Source organism: Palaemon carinicauda, chromosome 5 (genome assembly GCF_036898095.1).
Source record: "Palaemon carinicauda isolate YSFRI2023 chromosome 5, ASM3689809v2, whole genome shotgun sequence".
Lineage (NCBI taxonomy): Eukaryota > Metazoa > Arthropoda > Malacostraca > Decapoda > Palaemonidae > Palaemon > Palaemon carinicauda.
Window position 1 is genome coordinate 138,078,256 of NC_090729.1, and position 16,913 is coordinate 138,095,168.

The 16,913-nt window shown below is 38.4% G+C and overlaps 1 protein-coding gene across 1 annotated transcript in view; it reads left to right on the forward strand.

Moving 5' to 3' along the window:
• The window catches only part of LOC137641165 (lysosomal acid glucosylceramidase-like), a 353,296-nt gene extending 336,643 nt beyond the window's left edge, over window positions 1–16,653 (forward strand). The window contains exon 9 of the mRNA XM_068373604.1: window positions 16,459–16,653. Coding sequence (XP_068229705.1) covers window positions 16,459–16,596 — 138 coding nt within the window. The 3' untranslated portion in view covers window positions 16,597–16,653. The remainder of the gene's footprint in view (window positions 1–16,458) is intronic.
• The last annotated feature ends 260 nt before the right edge of the window (window positions 16,654–16,913 follow it).

Sequence of the window (16,913 nt, forward strand, 5' to 3'; positions counted from 1 at the left end):
AGTGGGGCATGTCCAGAAAAAGGAAACCCTCTCAGGACGACGGACCTCAACCTAAGAGGAAATCCCAAAAGCAAAAACCCCAGCAACGTCAACAAAGACGTCAGTTTCCGGGACCCGCTACCTCCCAAGTGGTTGCCCAACCACAACAGACCTTTCAATTGGTCCCCCAACCGGTGTTGTCACAGTCACCGGTCTTCACCCCTGCCTTCGAGCAACAGTCAACTACCTTTCGTGCCAAAGGTAGAGGCTCATTCAGGGGTGCAAGCAAAGACGCCTCTCGCCGTCCCTCCAGAGGCAGAGGAGGAAAGGGAGCTAGCGGCCGAGGCAGCAAGCCCTCGGGACACCAGAAGCAATGAAGTGCTTCCGGTGGGAGGAAGACTCCGCCAATTCCAGGATCGTTGGACCTTCGATCCCTGGGCGCACAGCATCGTCAAGAAAGGTCTAGGCTGGAGTTGGACTCAACCACCCCCAATCTTCCAGCAATTCTTCCAACAATCAACCCCCCTTCTGGAAGAATATGTTCTAGACCTCTTGAACAAGAAGGTGATAAGGAAGGTAAAGTCCACCAGGTTCCAAGGGAGACTGTTTTGTGTCCCCAAGAAGGACTCAGACAAACTCAGAGTCATTCTGGACTTATCCCCCCTCAACAAGTTCATAGCGAACGACAAATTCAAGATGCTGACGCTTCAACAAATAAGGACCCTTCTGCCTCGAGGTTCCTACACGGTCTCCATAGACCTGGCAGATGCCTACTGGCATGTTCCAATGAACCATCACGCTTCCTCCTACCTAGGATTTCGACTCCAAAGGAAAAGCTACGCCTTCCGGGCCATGCCCTTCGGCCTCAACGTGGCCCCTCGGATCTTCACAAAACTGGCGGATGCCATAGTACAACAACTCCGCCTACGAAACGTCCAGGTGATGGCCTACCTCGACAACTGGCTAGTCTGGGCTCCATCGCCCGAAGATTGTGCAAAATCTTGCAACGAAGTCACCCAGTACCTAGAACACCTGGGATTCAAGATCAACGAGAAAAAATCTCGCCTCTCTCCAGCTCAGAAGTTTCAGTGGTTGGGAATCCACTGGAACCTTCAGTCACACCGCCTTTCCATCCCCCAGAAGAAAAGGAAGGAAATAGCAGGGTCTGTCAAGCGACTACTGAAATCCAAACGCATTTCAAGACGACAGCAGGAACGAGTTCTAGGCTCTCTACAGTTCGCCTCAGTGACAAACCCAGTGCTTCGCGCACAGCTAAAGGATGCCGCGGGAGTCTGGAGACGTTCGGCATCCATCGCTCGAAGAGACCTCAAGAGACGGCTTCCAAACAGACTGCGACGTCTCCTAAAGCCGTGGTCGGAAGAAAAGGCCCTGAAAAGGTCCATTCCTCTCCAACACCCTCCTCCATCACTCAACATCCACACGGATGCTTCACTGGAAGGTTGGGGAGGTCACTCCCACCAAAAACAGGCTCAAGGCACCTGGTCTCCCCTGTTCAAGACGTTCCACATAAACATCTTGGAGGCCATGGCGGTCCTTCTAACACTGAAGAAGTTATCCCCGCCGCCCTCGATCCACATCCGTCTAACCCTAGACAACTCGGTGGTAGTTCGTTGTCTCAATCGCCAAGGCTCAAGATCGCCCCAGATAAATCAGGTGCTTCTCCCAATCTTCCGTCTGGCAGAGAAGAAGAAGTGGCACCTGTCTGCAGTTCACCTACAAGGATTCCGCAACGTGACAGCGGATGCTCTATCTCGGACAAACCCGATAGAGTCGGAATGGTCTCTAGACGCAAGATCGTTCTCCTTCATCTCTCACCAAGTCCCAGAACTTCAGATAGATCTCTTTGCAACGAGCGACAACAATCAACTTCCTCTGTATGTGGCCCCGTACGAGGACCCCAAAGCAGAAGCAGTGGATGCCATGTCACTGGACTGGAACAGATGGTCCAAGATCTACCTGTTCCCCCCCACCAACCTTCTGTTGAAAGTCCTCTCCAAACTGAGAACCTTCAAAGGGACAGCGGCCCTAGTGGCTCCCAAGTGGCCCCGGAGCAACTGGTACCCCCTGGTCCTGGAGCTGCAGCCCAAGCTGATCCCTCTCCCGGGCCCAGTTCTCTCTCAACAACTACAGAAGTCGACTGTCTTCGCTTCATCATCGAAAATCAAGGACCTTCATCTCATGATTTTCTCTCCCTAGCCGCAAAGAAGAGGTTTGGGATCTCGAAGAAAAGTCTGGACTTCCTAGAGGAATACAAGACCGAATCCACGAGACGGCAATATGAATCATCCTGGAGGAAATGGGTCTCCTTTGTCAAGACAAAAAATCCTAAAGAAATCACGATTGATTTCTGCATGTCCTTCTTTATTCACCTTCATGGACAGGGATTAGCAGCCAATACGATATCAACCTACAAATCAGCCTTGACTAGACCAATTCTATATGCTTTCCAAATTGATCTGTCCAACGACATCTTCAACAAACTACCGAAAGCATGTGCTCGCCTACGCCCAGCACCCCCACCGAAACCGATCTCCTGGTCACTAGACAAGGTACTCCATTTCGCCTCCAACTTGGACAATGATTCATGCCCTCTCAAGGATCTGACTCAGAAAGTTATATTTCTATTTGCTCTCGCTTCAGGAGCTCGAGTCAGCGAAATAGTGGCATTATCAAGAGAAGAAGGACACATCCTGTTTACCGATACAGGAGAAGTTACCCTCTCCCCTGATCCGACGTTTCTCGCCAAAAATGAATTACCCACCAAAAGATGGGGCCCTTGGAGAATATGCCCCCTGAAGGAGGATGCCTCTCTATGTCCAGTAGAGAGCCTCAAGGTCTATCTTCGCAGAACTTCAAACTTTGGTGGAGGCCAACTCTTCAAAGGAGAAACATCGGGCAGCGACCTGTCACTGAAACAATTAAGAGCGAAAATCACCTACTTCATTCGCAGAGCGGATCCGAACAGTACACCCGCTGGTCATGATCCTAGAAAAGTGGCATCATCTCTGAATTTCTTTCAAAGCATGGACTTTGAAAGCCTTAAGAACTTCACGGGCTGGAAGTCCTCGCGAGTTTTCTTTAAACATTATGCGAAACAAGTGCACGAAGTCAAACATTTTGTGGTAGCCGCAGGTAGTGTTATGAAACCTGCACCTAACTCTGCGTAGAACAGTGAGTTACTTGGGACTCTAACTCTTCGGGTGCCTATGTTGACCCTCGAGCGATTCATAGTGATGTAGAAAAACACTTAGTGCTTTTATAACTGTTCTTATCCCAGGTGAAATGTCATAGTGTCACACAAGTGCCGCATGCCCTGAGCATGATGTGTTTTTAATCAAAGACTTGCGTTCCTCGAGAACGAGTACCTACTATAATCTTGAAATTCCTTTTCAGATTCAAGAGCAAGCCTTTATTTCTATGTACATTATAATTACTGTAAATGAACTTTACTTATTGCTGTAAATTAATCAATTTCTGCATTTGTGAAATAAAATTTCTATTTTATTACTTGTGCGTCTCAATCAGCTCCTACTTACTATGAAATACATACCTGTCATAGTTTTATTTATTCCCCCTTTTCCTTATGGTTATGAAGAAATTAAGATGCTTAATCTTAATTTATATTCACTCTGATTATGTAAGGTTCCAACACGAATACTTACTTTTGATACCCGGGAGATGAACTCAATACACAGTGCCCAACCACCACTGGTCTAATTTCAGAATATTCCTATACAAATACCAAACATTCAGCTTCATCTCTAAGTTCTTCAAGTTCTTCTATCAGGATGAATAGCCCTTCAATACCACTTTGACGTCGGCATAGCCCATGGGAACTTCACTGCCAAGGGGGGCAGGATGCTTCTTCCCTATGGTTCTTATCAAAGATTACTATGCTGTTTTGTCAATGCCTTGGCACTTACTACTAGGGGAAAATCTACCACGATACATTGATTCTCTGGTACTCTTCCATCAGGACGCCATGGCTTGAGCCCAAAAAACGGATTTTGAGCGAAGCGAAAAATCTATTTTTGGGTGAGATAGCCATGGCGTCCTGATGGACCCTCCCTACTACTTCGTCCAGTTTTTGTTCCCACCCTGTGCTACTGTATCATGGTGATGGGCAGCAACTGGCTTCAGGATGAAGACGGGCGTGACGTCATTTGAGCAATGGCGCCCGTTTGTTTACGTCTCGAGTATCAGTAGTAGCCACGAGTGAGATTGGCTGTGGAGCGGCTCCCAGCTATTCTCAGCCCTTACACACCGAAGCATTAACTCTGTTCGGGGTGAAGATAGCTATGTGGCGCGTTCAGACATGCGTCCCCTGTTGATATACGATGTCTTAAAGGGAAACCTTTGAGATACTCGCTCCAGAAGTTAGAATTCTGTGATAACCTGTGGTTAAATTCTCTGGGAATATCTTAGTAGTCTTATACCCAAGGAAGCTACCAAAAAGGAACCTTCCATTAGGACGCCATGGCTATCTCACCCAAAAATAGATTTTTCGCTTCGCTCAAAATCCGTTTATTCAACAACTCCCTCAACCTTTTCTCTTACTGGGAGATATGACTGGTATACATCCTTTATGGGGGGATGTGTATTGCAAACACAGAGGGCAATATTATCTCATCATTTGTGGAGAATGAGGATGTCGGACTCCTTAATACAGGAGAGCCCACGCACTTCCATGTTTAGACAGATACCTTGTCATGCATTGACCTTTCAATTGCAAACTCTAACTGCCTTCTTGATTTCGGTTGGAAGACATTGGATTATTGGCATACTAGTGATCATACACCAATCATTATAAACACCAACAAGGGTCCACCTTTACAAAGATCGCCAGGATGGAATCTTGACAAGGCGTACTTTGTTAAATTTCGTGGGCTAAGTGAAATTGAGGCGAGTGCAGAACAGTTTGAAAGTATTGGTGATGCCATAGACCTACTGAATGGAACTCTCCATACAGCAGGAATCAATTCGATTCCCAAAGCCACGGGATTATTTAAACGACGACCAGTCCCGTGGTGGTCTTCAGAATTGACTGTCTTGCATAGAGCCACCAGAAAATCTCTGGCTAGATTTCGTAGACGCCGTACTAATGAAAATTTGATAACATCCAAAAAGTGTAGAGCACAGTTCCGTCATGCCATAAAAGAAGCTAGATGCCAGTCTTGGGTGTACTTTGTTTCCTCCATTAACAGTCGAACACCACAATCTTCTGCATGGAGGAAAATAAAAAAGATTGCAGGCGAACTTACCCAAAACCCACCAGCAGTGTTGAAGGTGAACGGTCAGTATGTAACTGAATCAATTGATGTTAGTAATGCACTGGCTGACCATTTTTCAAATGTATCATACAAGTGTGAAGCAGCTCCTGATCACCAGTATAGGAGCATTGAAGAAAAGAAAATTTTAAATTTTGTAACAAGAAGGGAAGAGTCATATAATTCTCTTTGTATTAAAAGAGAATTTGATTCTGCACTTGCTAATTGTAGCGATACAGCCCCTGGACCCGATGGAATCCCGTATGCAATGATTAAACATGTGCATTTTAATACAAAGTTATTTATTTTAAGCATCATTAAAGTAATATGGCATGATCATAGTTATCCAAGTGTTTGAGAACTAGCCATTATTTTAGCCTTTTTAAAACCCGGTAAGGACAAATTTTTAACAGCAAATTATCGGCCAATCGCATTACCATCTTGTTTATGTAAAATCATGGAGAAGATGGTCAATGCAAGACTGAAGTGGTACCTTGAAAAGAAAGGTATTTTATCACCTCTTCATGTGAATTCAGAAAAATGCACTCAACGACTGATGTGTAGATACGACTTGATTCCTCTATTTGTGAAGCGTTTGGTTTCTAACACTACCATTTGACAGTCTTTTTTTATCTTTAAAAGGCATATGACACTACATGGAGATAGATATGGTATACTTGAAACCATTCATGAATTGGGATTAAGAGAAGAACTACCACTATTTAAATAGTCATTTCTTTCACATAAAGTTTTTCAAGTGAGAGTGAGGGAAACTCTATCAGAGATGAAATGTCAGGAAGAAGGAGTTCCACAGGGTAGTGTGCTGAGTGTAACCTTGTTTGCACTAGCAATTAATGGGATACCCTCAGTTATTCCCCCGGATATTCTCTCAACATTATCTGTGGATGATCTCTCCATATCATTTGCTGGAGCTAGAATGGTAATGGTTGAGAGTAAACTACAACTCGCAATTGACTGATTGATTTTCGATTCTAGGCTTACATGGGTTCCTCACTTAAAGGCATTGAAAGCTAAATGTCTTGAGGCTCTGAATCTTTTAAAAGTATTGTCCCATACATCATGGGGGCCAGACTGTAAAACTATTTTAAAATTATACAAGGCCATAATTTTTTCCAAAATTAGTTATGGGTGTGAAATATACTCCTCAGCCACCCCAAGATGATTAAAGATATTGGATTCAATACATCATGCTGGTATTAGATTGTCCACCAGAGCATTTAGAACCTCACTTATCCCAAGTCTCCTTGTTGATGCTGGAGAGTTACCTATAGACCATTACCGAATGTCTTCCATTATTCGATATTGGTTTAGGTTACAAAGACTCCCTAACTCTTTAGCCTTTGAGACTGCAAGCCTTGTAAGGCAGTCAACATACTTTGAGTTGCACCCAAAATCTCCTCAACCTTATTTTGATATGTTGGTTGAATATTGTCAATTTGATGCAATGTTGCGCTCAATACATGTAACATTTGAGGTAATACAGTACATTATTACAGCAACATATATCAGTCTCCTCCCCCTTAACTTGACATTGTAAAAATCTTTATAAATCTAATCTCTCAGGGGGGCTTTCCTCTATTAATCCTATTGGGAAGCACTCTAACCTCATCTTGTACTAGTACATGAATTGATTCTGAATCTACATTTGATGTTGGAGCATCTTGGTTAATATTTGACTCATTTGATCTAACTACTTCTGAAAGTTTTCCATCTTTAACATTCACATGCTCTACTGTATTTCTGTTTAATGACTGTAATTGATCAACATGACGTTTTACAATGTTTCCACCAACTTGAACATCATAATGTAAATTTCCCATCTCTCTTACAATCTCTCATGGTACCCACTTCCCTGGAGTGTTGTACGATCTTACCATGACATCAGATAAAGGTAAAAAATGTCTTACTTTTGGAAGATTTTCTACTTGTTTATACCCTTTATCTTCTAAAGTACTTAGCAAATTTGGATACAACAAATCTAACTTACACCTAATCCTCCTCCCCATCAACAAATTTGATGGTGTCACCCCCTTTTGTGCTGTGCGGCGTTGTTCTATAAGATATTAAAAACTTTGATACATGTGAAAATATGTTACCCGAGTTTGCTTTTCTACACTTCATATTGTGTTTAAATGTTTGAACAAACCTTTCAGCCTCTCCATTGATAGAGGGATGATACGTTGCTGAAAATGTATGTTTTATTCCATTGACGTTACAAAGTTCTTTAAACTCTTGTGAGGTAAATTGTGAACTATTATCGGTAACAATTCTTTCTGGAATACCATGTGTAGAAAAAAATTGCACTAACTCTCTTATTGTGGCATAAGACGTTGTTGTGTTCATTGGAATTACTTCTGGCCACTTACTGTAAGCACTACGACTATCAAAAACAAATAATTTGAAAAAGGACCTGCAAAATCTATATGCACTCTTTGCCATGAATACCTGGGTAACTCCCATGTGTGCATTCTAGCAAAATGAGGATTGTTCTGTTGCATAACACAATTTATGCAATTCCTTAAATAAGATTCCACATCTTTATCTACACCTGGCCACCATACAAAAGTTCTTGCAATTGACTTTGATCTTACAATACCTTGGTGATCAGCATGTATTTCAGTGAATTAGGAATAACTACCCTTGAACCTCTCATCACTATTCCTTGTGTTACACTCAGTTCATACCATATATCCTTATAGGGTTTACAATTTTCCTTTTTTCCACATAAGTCCTTACCTGTCATTAAACTCTCTAAAACCTTACTAAGTACTAGGTCTCTCTTGGTACTGTGTGCTACATCTTTTGCAGTTATTGGTACATCATATACAGAAATTAACAGAACACTGTCATCATATTCCTCTGGAGCTTTGTCTACGGGTAATCTGGATAAAGCATCTGCATTACCATCTTTGATGTTGGACGGTATTCTATATCATAGTGGTACGCGGATAACGTAATTCCCCAACGTTGTAGTCTTGCAGCTACCAACGTAGGTAAACTTGCTTTTGTACCCAATATTGCTAATAAAGGTTCATGATCTGTAACAAGTGTGAACTTTTTCCTATCATAAAGATACATATGAAATTTCTTAACTCCATACACTAATGCTAAACCTTCTTTTTCTATTTGAGAGTAATTCCTTTCTGCCTTTTTTCAATAATCTAGAAGTGAATGCAATTGGTTTTTTTGTTCCATCTGGTATTACATGAGATAATACTGCACCTAAACCTATGTTTGATGCATCACATACTAATTTAACTGGTAAATCCATTTGATAATGTACTAGGAATGTAGGTGATGTTATTTCCTGTTTGATTCTTTCAAAAGATTCCTGACACTTTTGTCCACTTCCATTCTACACCCTTATTCAACAAATAATACAATGGATGTGCAATTGTAGACAAATTTTGAATGAAATTCCCATAAAATGTTACTAAACCTAAAAATGATTGTAATTCCTTAACACTTTATGGTACTTTTGTTGATTGTACAGCTTTAATCTTCTCTTTACTTTTGTGAATACCTTTGTCATTAATTACAAAACCTAAGTATTCCACTGAATCAACTTCTAAAATACATTTGCTCTTATTTACTCTAATATTATGTTCCTTCAACTTCTTCAGAACTGTTCGCAATCTTTCTCTATGTCCTCTTGTGTCTTTACCAGCAATTAAAATATCATCTATAAATATGAATACTCCTTGCATTCCTGAAAAAATCTTATTCATAGTTTGTTGCCATATAGCTGGACTACTTGCAACTCCATAAGGTAATCTCTTTGGCGTAAACAATGCTAAGGATGTATTTACTCTACATAATTCTTGTGAACTTTCCTCCATGGGAAGCTGTTGAAATGCTTGTCTTAAATCTAACTTAGAAAAAAACGGTGCATCCTGATATAGTTGCAAACATGTCTTTTGGATTTGGTAATGGATGTTGAGCTACTTGTAGTTGTGGATTCAACGTTACTTTATAATCTCCACATAACCTAACCTGACCATTTTCCTTCACAATAGGTACTAATGGAGTAGCCCAATCTGAATATGTAACCTTTTCCCATGAACCTTCATTTTCTAATCTCCTGGTTTCTATTTCAACTGCACTTTTCAATGCATACAGTACTGGTCTGGGAGCACAAAATCTAGGAGCACTGTTAGGTTTCAAAACTAAAATCGCCTTTGCCTTCTTTACTGCACCTACTTTATATTCAAATACGTCTTGAAACTCTGATATGATATTATCCACAGACATTTCATTTTTGTGTTCATCTTGTCTACCTGTAACCTTCAAAATAGTAGGCCAAACTAATTTTAAATACTGTAGCCAATCCAAACCTAGCAAAGTTTGTCCTTTACCTTTTACTACTGTTAATGGCATTCTCTCTAATTTCTGTTCTTTGTACTGTACTTCTACGTTCGAAGCACCTATTACCTGAATATCAAAACCATTATAACCTTTCAAAACTCTATTTGTACCTTCTAATAACAAATTAGGAATGCTTTTAGCTGTTTTCTCAGACATACATTGGCTGCTGTGTCAACTTGCATCAAAATTGGTTTACCATTTATGATTACTTCTACCATGATATGTTTCTTTGCATTTTTGTTGATAGAATTTATGCGAAACGCAAAATCAGTTTCTAACTTATCCTGATTATCATGAACATTTTCCGCATTATTCTCTTGACCAATAGTATCAACTGTAGCATTTATGTTCTTTGCGTACTGTTTAGGGAATCTACAAACAGTTGCAATAGACCCATCTTTCTACAATTCTGGCATGTTTGTCTAGTAGCAGGGGATTTCTTTGCTTACTATGCAAGAGGATCAGTTTTACCACACCTATAACACTTGGGTTTTTCCTGTTGTTTCTGTGTATAGGCCTAATTCTGATATTTATGAACATTAGTGTTAGGCACTTTTCTATGACTAGGCTTTGACATATTCCTTCTCTGATTATTATTGTTTTCCACTTGGAACCTATTGTACTAATTTTAGAATTTTCCATTCTATTGCTTGTAGAACTACCTATTATGTTACTTTGCCTATTTGATGTTTCTAAAGCTCTGCCTATTATCAATACCTTTTCTAATGTTAAATCTTTATCTTACAATAATTTCCTTCTTAGCTTTTGTGGTGTGCAATGGGCAATAACTTGATCTATGATAAAATTTTCTAACTCTAGAAATTCACATGAAAAAGCTAAATTCTTTAGTCTAGTCAAAAATGCATCTAAACTTTCATTTTCTTTCTGATATGCCTGTACTGTAAATTGATACCTTTCAAAAAATTTATTGACCTGAGGAACAAAATATGTGGTAAGAGCCTTAATTGCAGCTTCACTTGTGTCATCTGTAGGCTGCAATGTCTTAAACACTTCCCGAACTTCTCTACCGGCTGTATGAAGTAATAATGCCTTCTTTTGTGCATCCTTCCTATTACCTAATGCTTCTAAATAAATCTTAAACTCCTCACACCACTGTTACCATCGTGTTGCAACAGAATTGGGTTTAGCTCTGATGCTAAATTGTTCAGGATGTTCAATGTCAAGAGGCATTTTGAATTCTTACCTGGATTAGGTTAGGCTACTGTTCTAAAGTCACCTTGTAACTTCCTACCTTTTTTGTATCCTACCCAATTTTAAATATCACCTTGTTTTCTTGTTTTGTTTGCTTGTATTTGATGAAATTCTTCTGGTCGGCTGCACGGGGGATCCTCACTGAGCTTTTTCTTCTGTTTCTCTATGATCTCTGCGAGTATTCGTCATCAGGTCTTCGCCAGTTTGATATGTTGGTTGAATATTGTCTGGTGATTTCAGAATACCACATAGTGTACCTATAAATGAGTGAATAATTATTAGTAATTATCCAGGTTTATCCCATTCTGCGTTGTCAGTTTGATATGTTGGTTGAATATTGTTTGGTGATTTCAGAATGCCACATACCTTTAAATGAGTGAATAATTATTAGTAATTATCCAGGGTTATCCCATTCTGCGTCGTCAGTTTTTAATGTTGATATGTTGAATCAAATGCAGGTGTATATGTAACACTTTAATGTATAATAAGAGGCTACATTTCTCTGTGGCTCTGGGCTTCCAAACTAAGCGTTGAACATCTCGTAAACAATCTTACAAACCAAAACATAAAAGTTACATATGATCATCGCTCTCAAAAAACTTAAATCCTACTGCAGTACAAAAGTGTAAAAGAAACACATCCTATCTTTGAGGTAATTAGTAAATGCTTGAACCCTAATATCAAAATACATTATTTCACCTATGAACAATGCTTAAACATGTTTTATCAATGCAATATGATGCAATGTTGCGCTCAATACATGTAACATTTGAGGTAATACAGTATATTATTACAACGATACATAAGACTTATGGATTTTGGATAAAACAATTATTAAATAGTCTTTTTATAATTAGAGGTAAGGTGCTTCCATTTAAGATATCATCAACCCCTCTGTAGAAATTACGAGAGATATCTTTATGTAAATATTTTATTGGTGTTAGAAAAAAAAGCATGACTGAATTAAAAGCTAGGTCTCTTTTTTATGGAACATGTTGAAGAACATAGGAAATCAACCTTTATATATACCGATGCCTCCAAATATGATGATGGCGTTGGATTTGGTATATATAGTAGTTCTTTTAACTGTAGAGGTGCACTTCCTCCAATATCTTCCATATTTACTGCTGAATTATATGACATACTAACCGATATTGAGAAAATAGAGTAAAAAGAGGGGGGCAATTTTACCATTTATAGTGATTCAAGAAGTGTCCTTCAAGCTCTAGAAGGTTTTATTCTTGTAACCCTTTAGTTTTAAAGCTTTTAGAGTGGCTTTTAATTATTGGCCTAAAAGATATAACAGTTCGATTTTAGTGGGTTCCAGCACACGTAGATGTGTCTGGAAATGAAGAGGCAGATTCACTGGCAAAGAATGCTGCAGCCAAGTTGCTACCAAGAAGTTATCCCATTCTTTGTAATGTTTTATTACCAGCAATTAAGAATTCTATTCATAACAATTGGCAACAGCATTGGTATAGTTTGACTGAAAATGAGATGAGAAAAATTGCGATTGTTATATCCCCTTGGAGGTATAATGAGATGCCCCAAAAATGGGAGACTACTCTTTAACGTTTCCACATTGGTCACACGCGGATAACACGAGTTTCTGCTGGCTGACCAACACCAACCATATTGCGACGACTGTTTGATACCCTTGACAGTGAGGCATTTTTTGACTGAATGCCCCACTTATAGCACAGAAAGAAAGAGATATTTGTTTGAGGCTCGGGGTGAGGATGGCAGGTTCATCCTTTTTAAGATCCTTGGACATGATGTGTCGTACAATGCTAGTGGCATTTTTTAATTTATATCAGAAGCAGGTCTTCTTAATGGTATTTAACATTTATGAATATTTACTTTTCTGGTTTTAATTGAATATTCTTTTAATCTGTATTTATAATAAACGATATCGGCATCAATGACCTTCGATGTCAGGATGCAAGAGAACTTCAAATCATTCATTCATTCTTTCTCCACTACCAGTATTGCTAATTGCACAAAACATTTAGCACTTGTTGGAGAATTTATAATGTTACTCTACTATGTAAATGTGTTTATGGTAGCTCAAGTCCAACTGATTACTGCCCGATTTCCATAACTCGCATATTATCTAAAGTTTTTTAGCGTCTTTTGGCAAAACGTCTTAATAGGTTTGCTGAAGGTAATAATCTTTTCCCTAATTTGCAATTTGGGTTACGTAAAGGTCGTGGAGCATGTGGTGCCCTTCTTACAATCTCCAGTGCTATACAGAAATCCCTTGACTGTGGTCAGGAAGGTTTTATGATTGGCCTTGATTTTAGTGCTGCCTTTGACTGTGTTAATCATGAGGCCCTTGTTTTCAAACTCAAACAGTTGGAAGTGGATGGGTCGGTTCTTAGCCTTATTGTTGAATTTTTTACTAATAGATCTCAAAGAGTTGTTGTCGATGGGCACCATAGTGAGGTAGTAATGTGATATCTGGTGTTCCACAAGGTAGTCTTTTTGGTCCATTACTTTTCAAACTATATACACATGACATGTGGTTTGGTCTAGAAAACAAGTTTGTTGCATATGCAGATGCTACTCTCTTTGCTTCAATAGCATCTCCTGAATGTAGATCTGGGGTTGGTAAATCCCTTAATAGAGATCTAGCTAAAATTAGAGCATTGTGCAAATTATAATGATAATGTTTCTTTGGATCTTGTCAAGATTAGCGAACCCAACATTTCCATGTCAAGATTAAGGAACCCCATTTTCTACATGTAAAAAATAACGAACCCAATTTTCCACTTGTAAAGAATAGCGAACCCAATTAACCTCCCGTCAAGAATAACGTGGTTCACGGGTCTGTACTGGCAGTTTTGATTATTAGCTATATTTCTATAGGCTCGCCATTCATCGTTGTGAATAGTTGATCCATGTCTCACTACTTTTTCTATTATTGATAGAAATGTCTCATGGCCCCCAAAAACCCAGACTTGGCACGTAGGGGATCGTCCTTGACGGACTTTAGGTTTATGTGGAAAGCACGATTTATCAACCTGAACTATTATCCCAGGCCCACCAAGTTTTATAGGATTAAGGTCAAAATGTCTCGTACACACCTCTCTAAATAAACTGTAAAATCCACTATGGTCTGCCGAGACATATTTCGAATACGATAAGTTTCCTGTTCCCGCATTCCATTGCAAAAACAATATACGACATGAATCCACAGCTGCAATTTTACTTTTTAATTAGTCCTTCCTTATTGATGAGTTTCGTTTACACCGTGAACAATCTTTTACCTGGCACTTCCATACATAACCGTCTACAGAGGCCCAGCACTTTATCCAGTTCATGAATATGCCGCTTGATTCACATTTTATTTCTGGTCGAATAATTGATTTGTTCTTCATCCAGTCAATCATAGGTAACATTTCCTTCCCAACTAATGGTTTCACAGCCTCCGTGAACGTAGACCTATTCATTTTGAGGGATAATATCTAAATTAGTTTTTCTTTTATGTTATATACATGAAAACCATTTTTGAAGGATTTGGGTAAATTTAAGTAAGTAGGAAAAAATTTAACTAGCTGATTAAGTGAATAGAAAAAGGTTTAACAAGTAAATAAAAGCTTTAAGTAGCAATTGAAATGCTTGGACTTATTTAATTACTTATCAGCTGTTTAAGTAAGGACAAATATGTTTAACTAGCAATTTAAGTGAACAAAGAAAGTTCAAAAAGTGAATAGTAGCTTTAAGTAGCAACTGAAAAAGCTCGTGTAAAGATTAACGAATCCCATTTTCACATGTCAAGAATAGGGAACCAAATTTACCACATGTCAAGAATAAGGAACCCAATTTTCCACATGTAAAGAATAGCGAACCCGGTGATGGTTGGGTTCGCTAATCTTGACAAGATCCGTTTCTTTAACTGTATGATTTTTATAAAAAATTTCGTGTGATTCTCGACAGCAAATTTACTTTTGAGAACACATTAGGTCTGTGTCTTCTTCAGTTGCACAAAACAATTGGCTTATTGAGAAAGTCTTTTAAGATATCCGGTGATCAATCTATGCTGAAGAAGTGTTTTAATTCTTTGTTCTAACTTGTTTTGAGTATTGTTCTCCTGTCTGGTCTTCAGCTGCTGATTCTCATCTTAATTTGTTGGGCAGGAACTTACGGCCTTTTAAATTTCTTATTCCTGATCTAGATATTAATCTTTGTCACCGTTGTTCAATTAGTTCATTATGCATTTTTCATAAGATTTTTCATAATTCTAACTATCCTTTACATTCAGAACTTCATGAACAGTTCCATCCTGTTCTTAATACTAGGCATGCAGTTAATTCTAATTGTCAGGCTATCTTCATCATGAGGCTTAATACTACACAGGATTCTAGAAGTTTTATTCCAGCTGTGACCAAGTTGTGGAATGATCCTCCTAATCGGGTAGCTGAATCAGTAGAACTTTAAAAGTTCAACCTTGCAGCAAATATTTTTTTTATTTGGAACAGGCTGACGTAAGTATTTTTATCGTCTATATATGAATTATCTATTTTAATGTTGCTAATGTTTTTTAAATATTTGAATTTTTCATTACTTATATCTTTTATTTATTCCCTTGTTTCTTCTCGTCACTGGGCTATTTTCCCTTTTGGAGCCCTTGGACTTATAGCATCTTGCTTTTCCAAGTAGGGTTGTAGCTTGGCTAATAATAATAATAATAATAATAATAATAATAATAATAATAATAATAATAATAATAATATGTTAATGCTTCCAAATCTGAGTTGAAGGTGTTGGGTATTTTCCTAATTATAAAACTCATTAAATTCTCTACTAGTACAAATATTTTGGCGGATACTGACCAGATTCCTTTAGATCATTATTTGTAAACTTGCTTTGGCAATTTTTCAAAAGTACGACGATACATAGATGTAAGTATATTTTACATGAAAATAAGGGTTTTCATTTACTGTTCGTGATGGTGACCTCTTATCCCACGAGCAGGATTGGTGACCTTGTATTTTTCCTATATAATTTTTTGGTTGACTAGGTAATTGTATCTTCATAGACCCAATTCCTTTCATAAATCATTCTTCCACTCGTATTTAACCTCCTCAATATCTTTGAAAAATTATTGACCCTGACTTTTGACAATATGTAAAGTTCTGGACAGTACAAGAATATACTTTATCATTTTTGATATTGTATGAATACACTAGATATGAAAATAAACCCTGGAGTTTGATTTAGTGCCCAGTTTCCAGTTCTTTTTCTTCTTCTTCTTCTTTAGATTGCCCGGAGCTTCTCTCCGGACAGGGGCTTTTTGACGGTGCGCCTAGCCCCTAGGTGGTTAAAAGTTTCCAGTGATTCCTATTAGTGCTCAGCGTCAATGACCTCAAATATTAGGGTGTCAGAAAACCTCAAATCAATCAATCAATTTCTATTAGTGCTAACTTTTGAACTGAAGATGAAGGTTTCCACTATTCAATGAATTGCTTCTATGACTTGACTCAGTCTCAGTTTGTTTAGTAATCAAGTTTAATTAATTGAATGAAGCCATAGATTTATACCTATCAAAATTTTTTTACAATGTTTTATTTCTTATTTTTATCAATTACAGAATTTACAACATTGGGTATCTGGTTGGACCGACTGGAATTTAGCCTTGGATATGAAGGGAGGGCCTAACTGGGTCAAGAATTATGTTGATTCGCCTGTCATAGTCAATGCGGTATGTATAGAATTATCTATAAATTGAATAAATTGCAACAATAAGGTATTTCAAGACAAAATATTGATTACACATTGATATAAAACCCAGTTAAAATATTGATTACACACTGATAAAAAACACAGTTGTAATGGAAATTACTGGTTATTTGTATATTGATGTTCAGTTTAAATTTCTACTTATTATGATATTTTTGTTAACGAATTGACCTTAATACATGATATTGGTAAAGGAAGGTGAAATTCTATCTCCTATTGGACTCCATTGTTCATATAAATCACATCCTCATACATTAATGAAAGTAGGTAATGCTGTTAACTTATCTCTGGAAAGGACATATGATG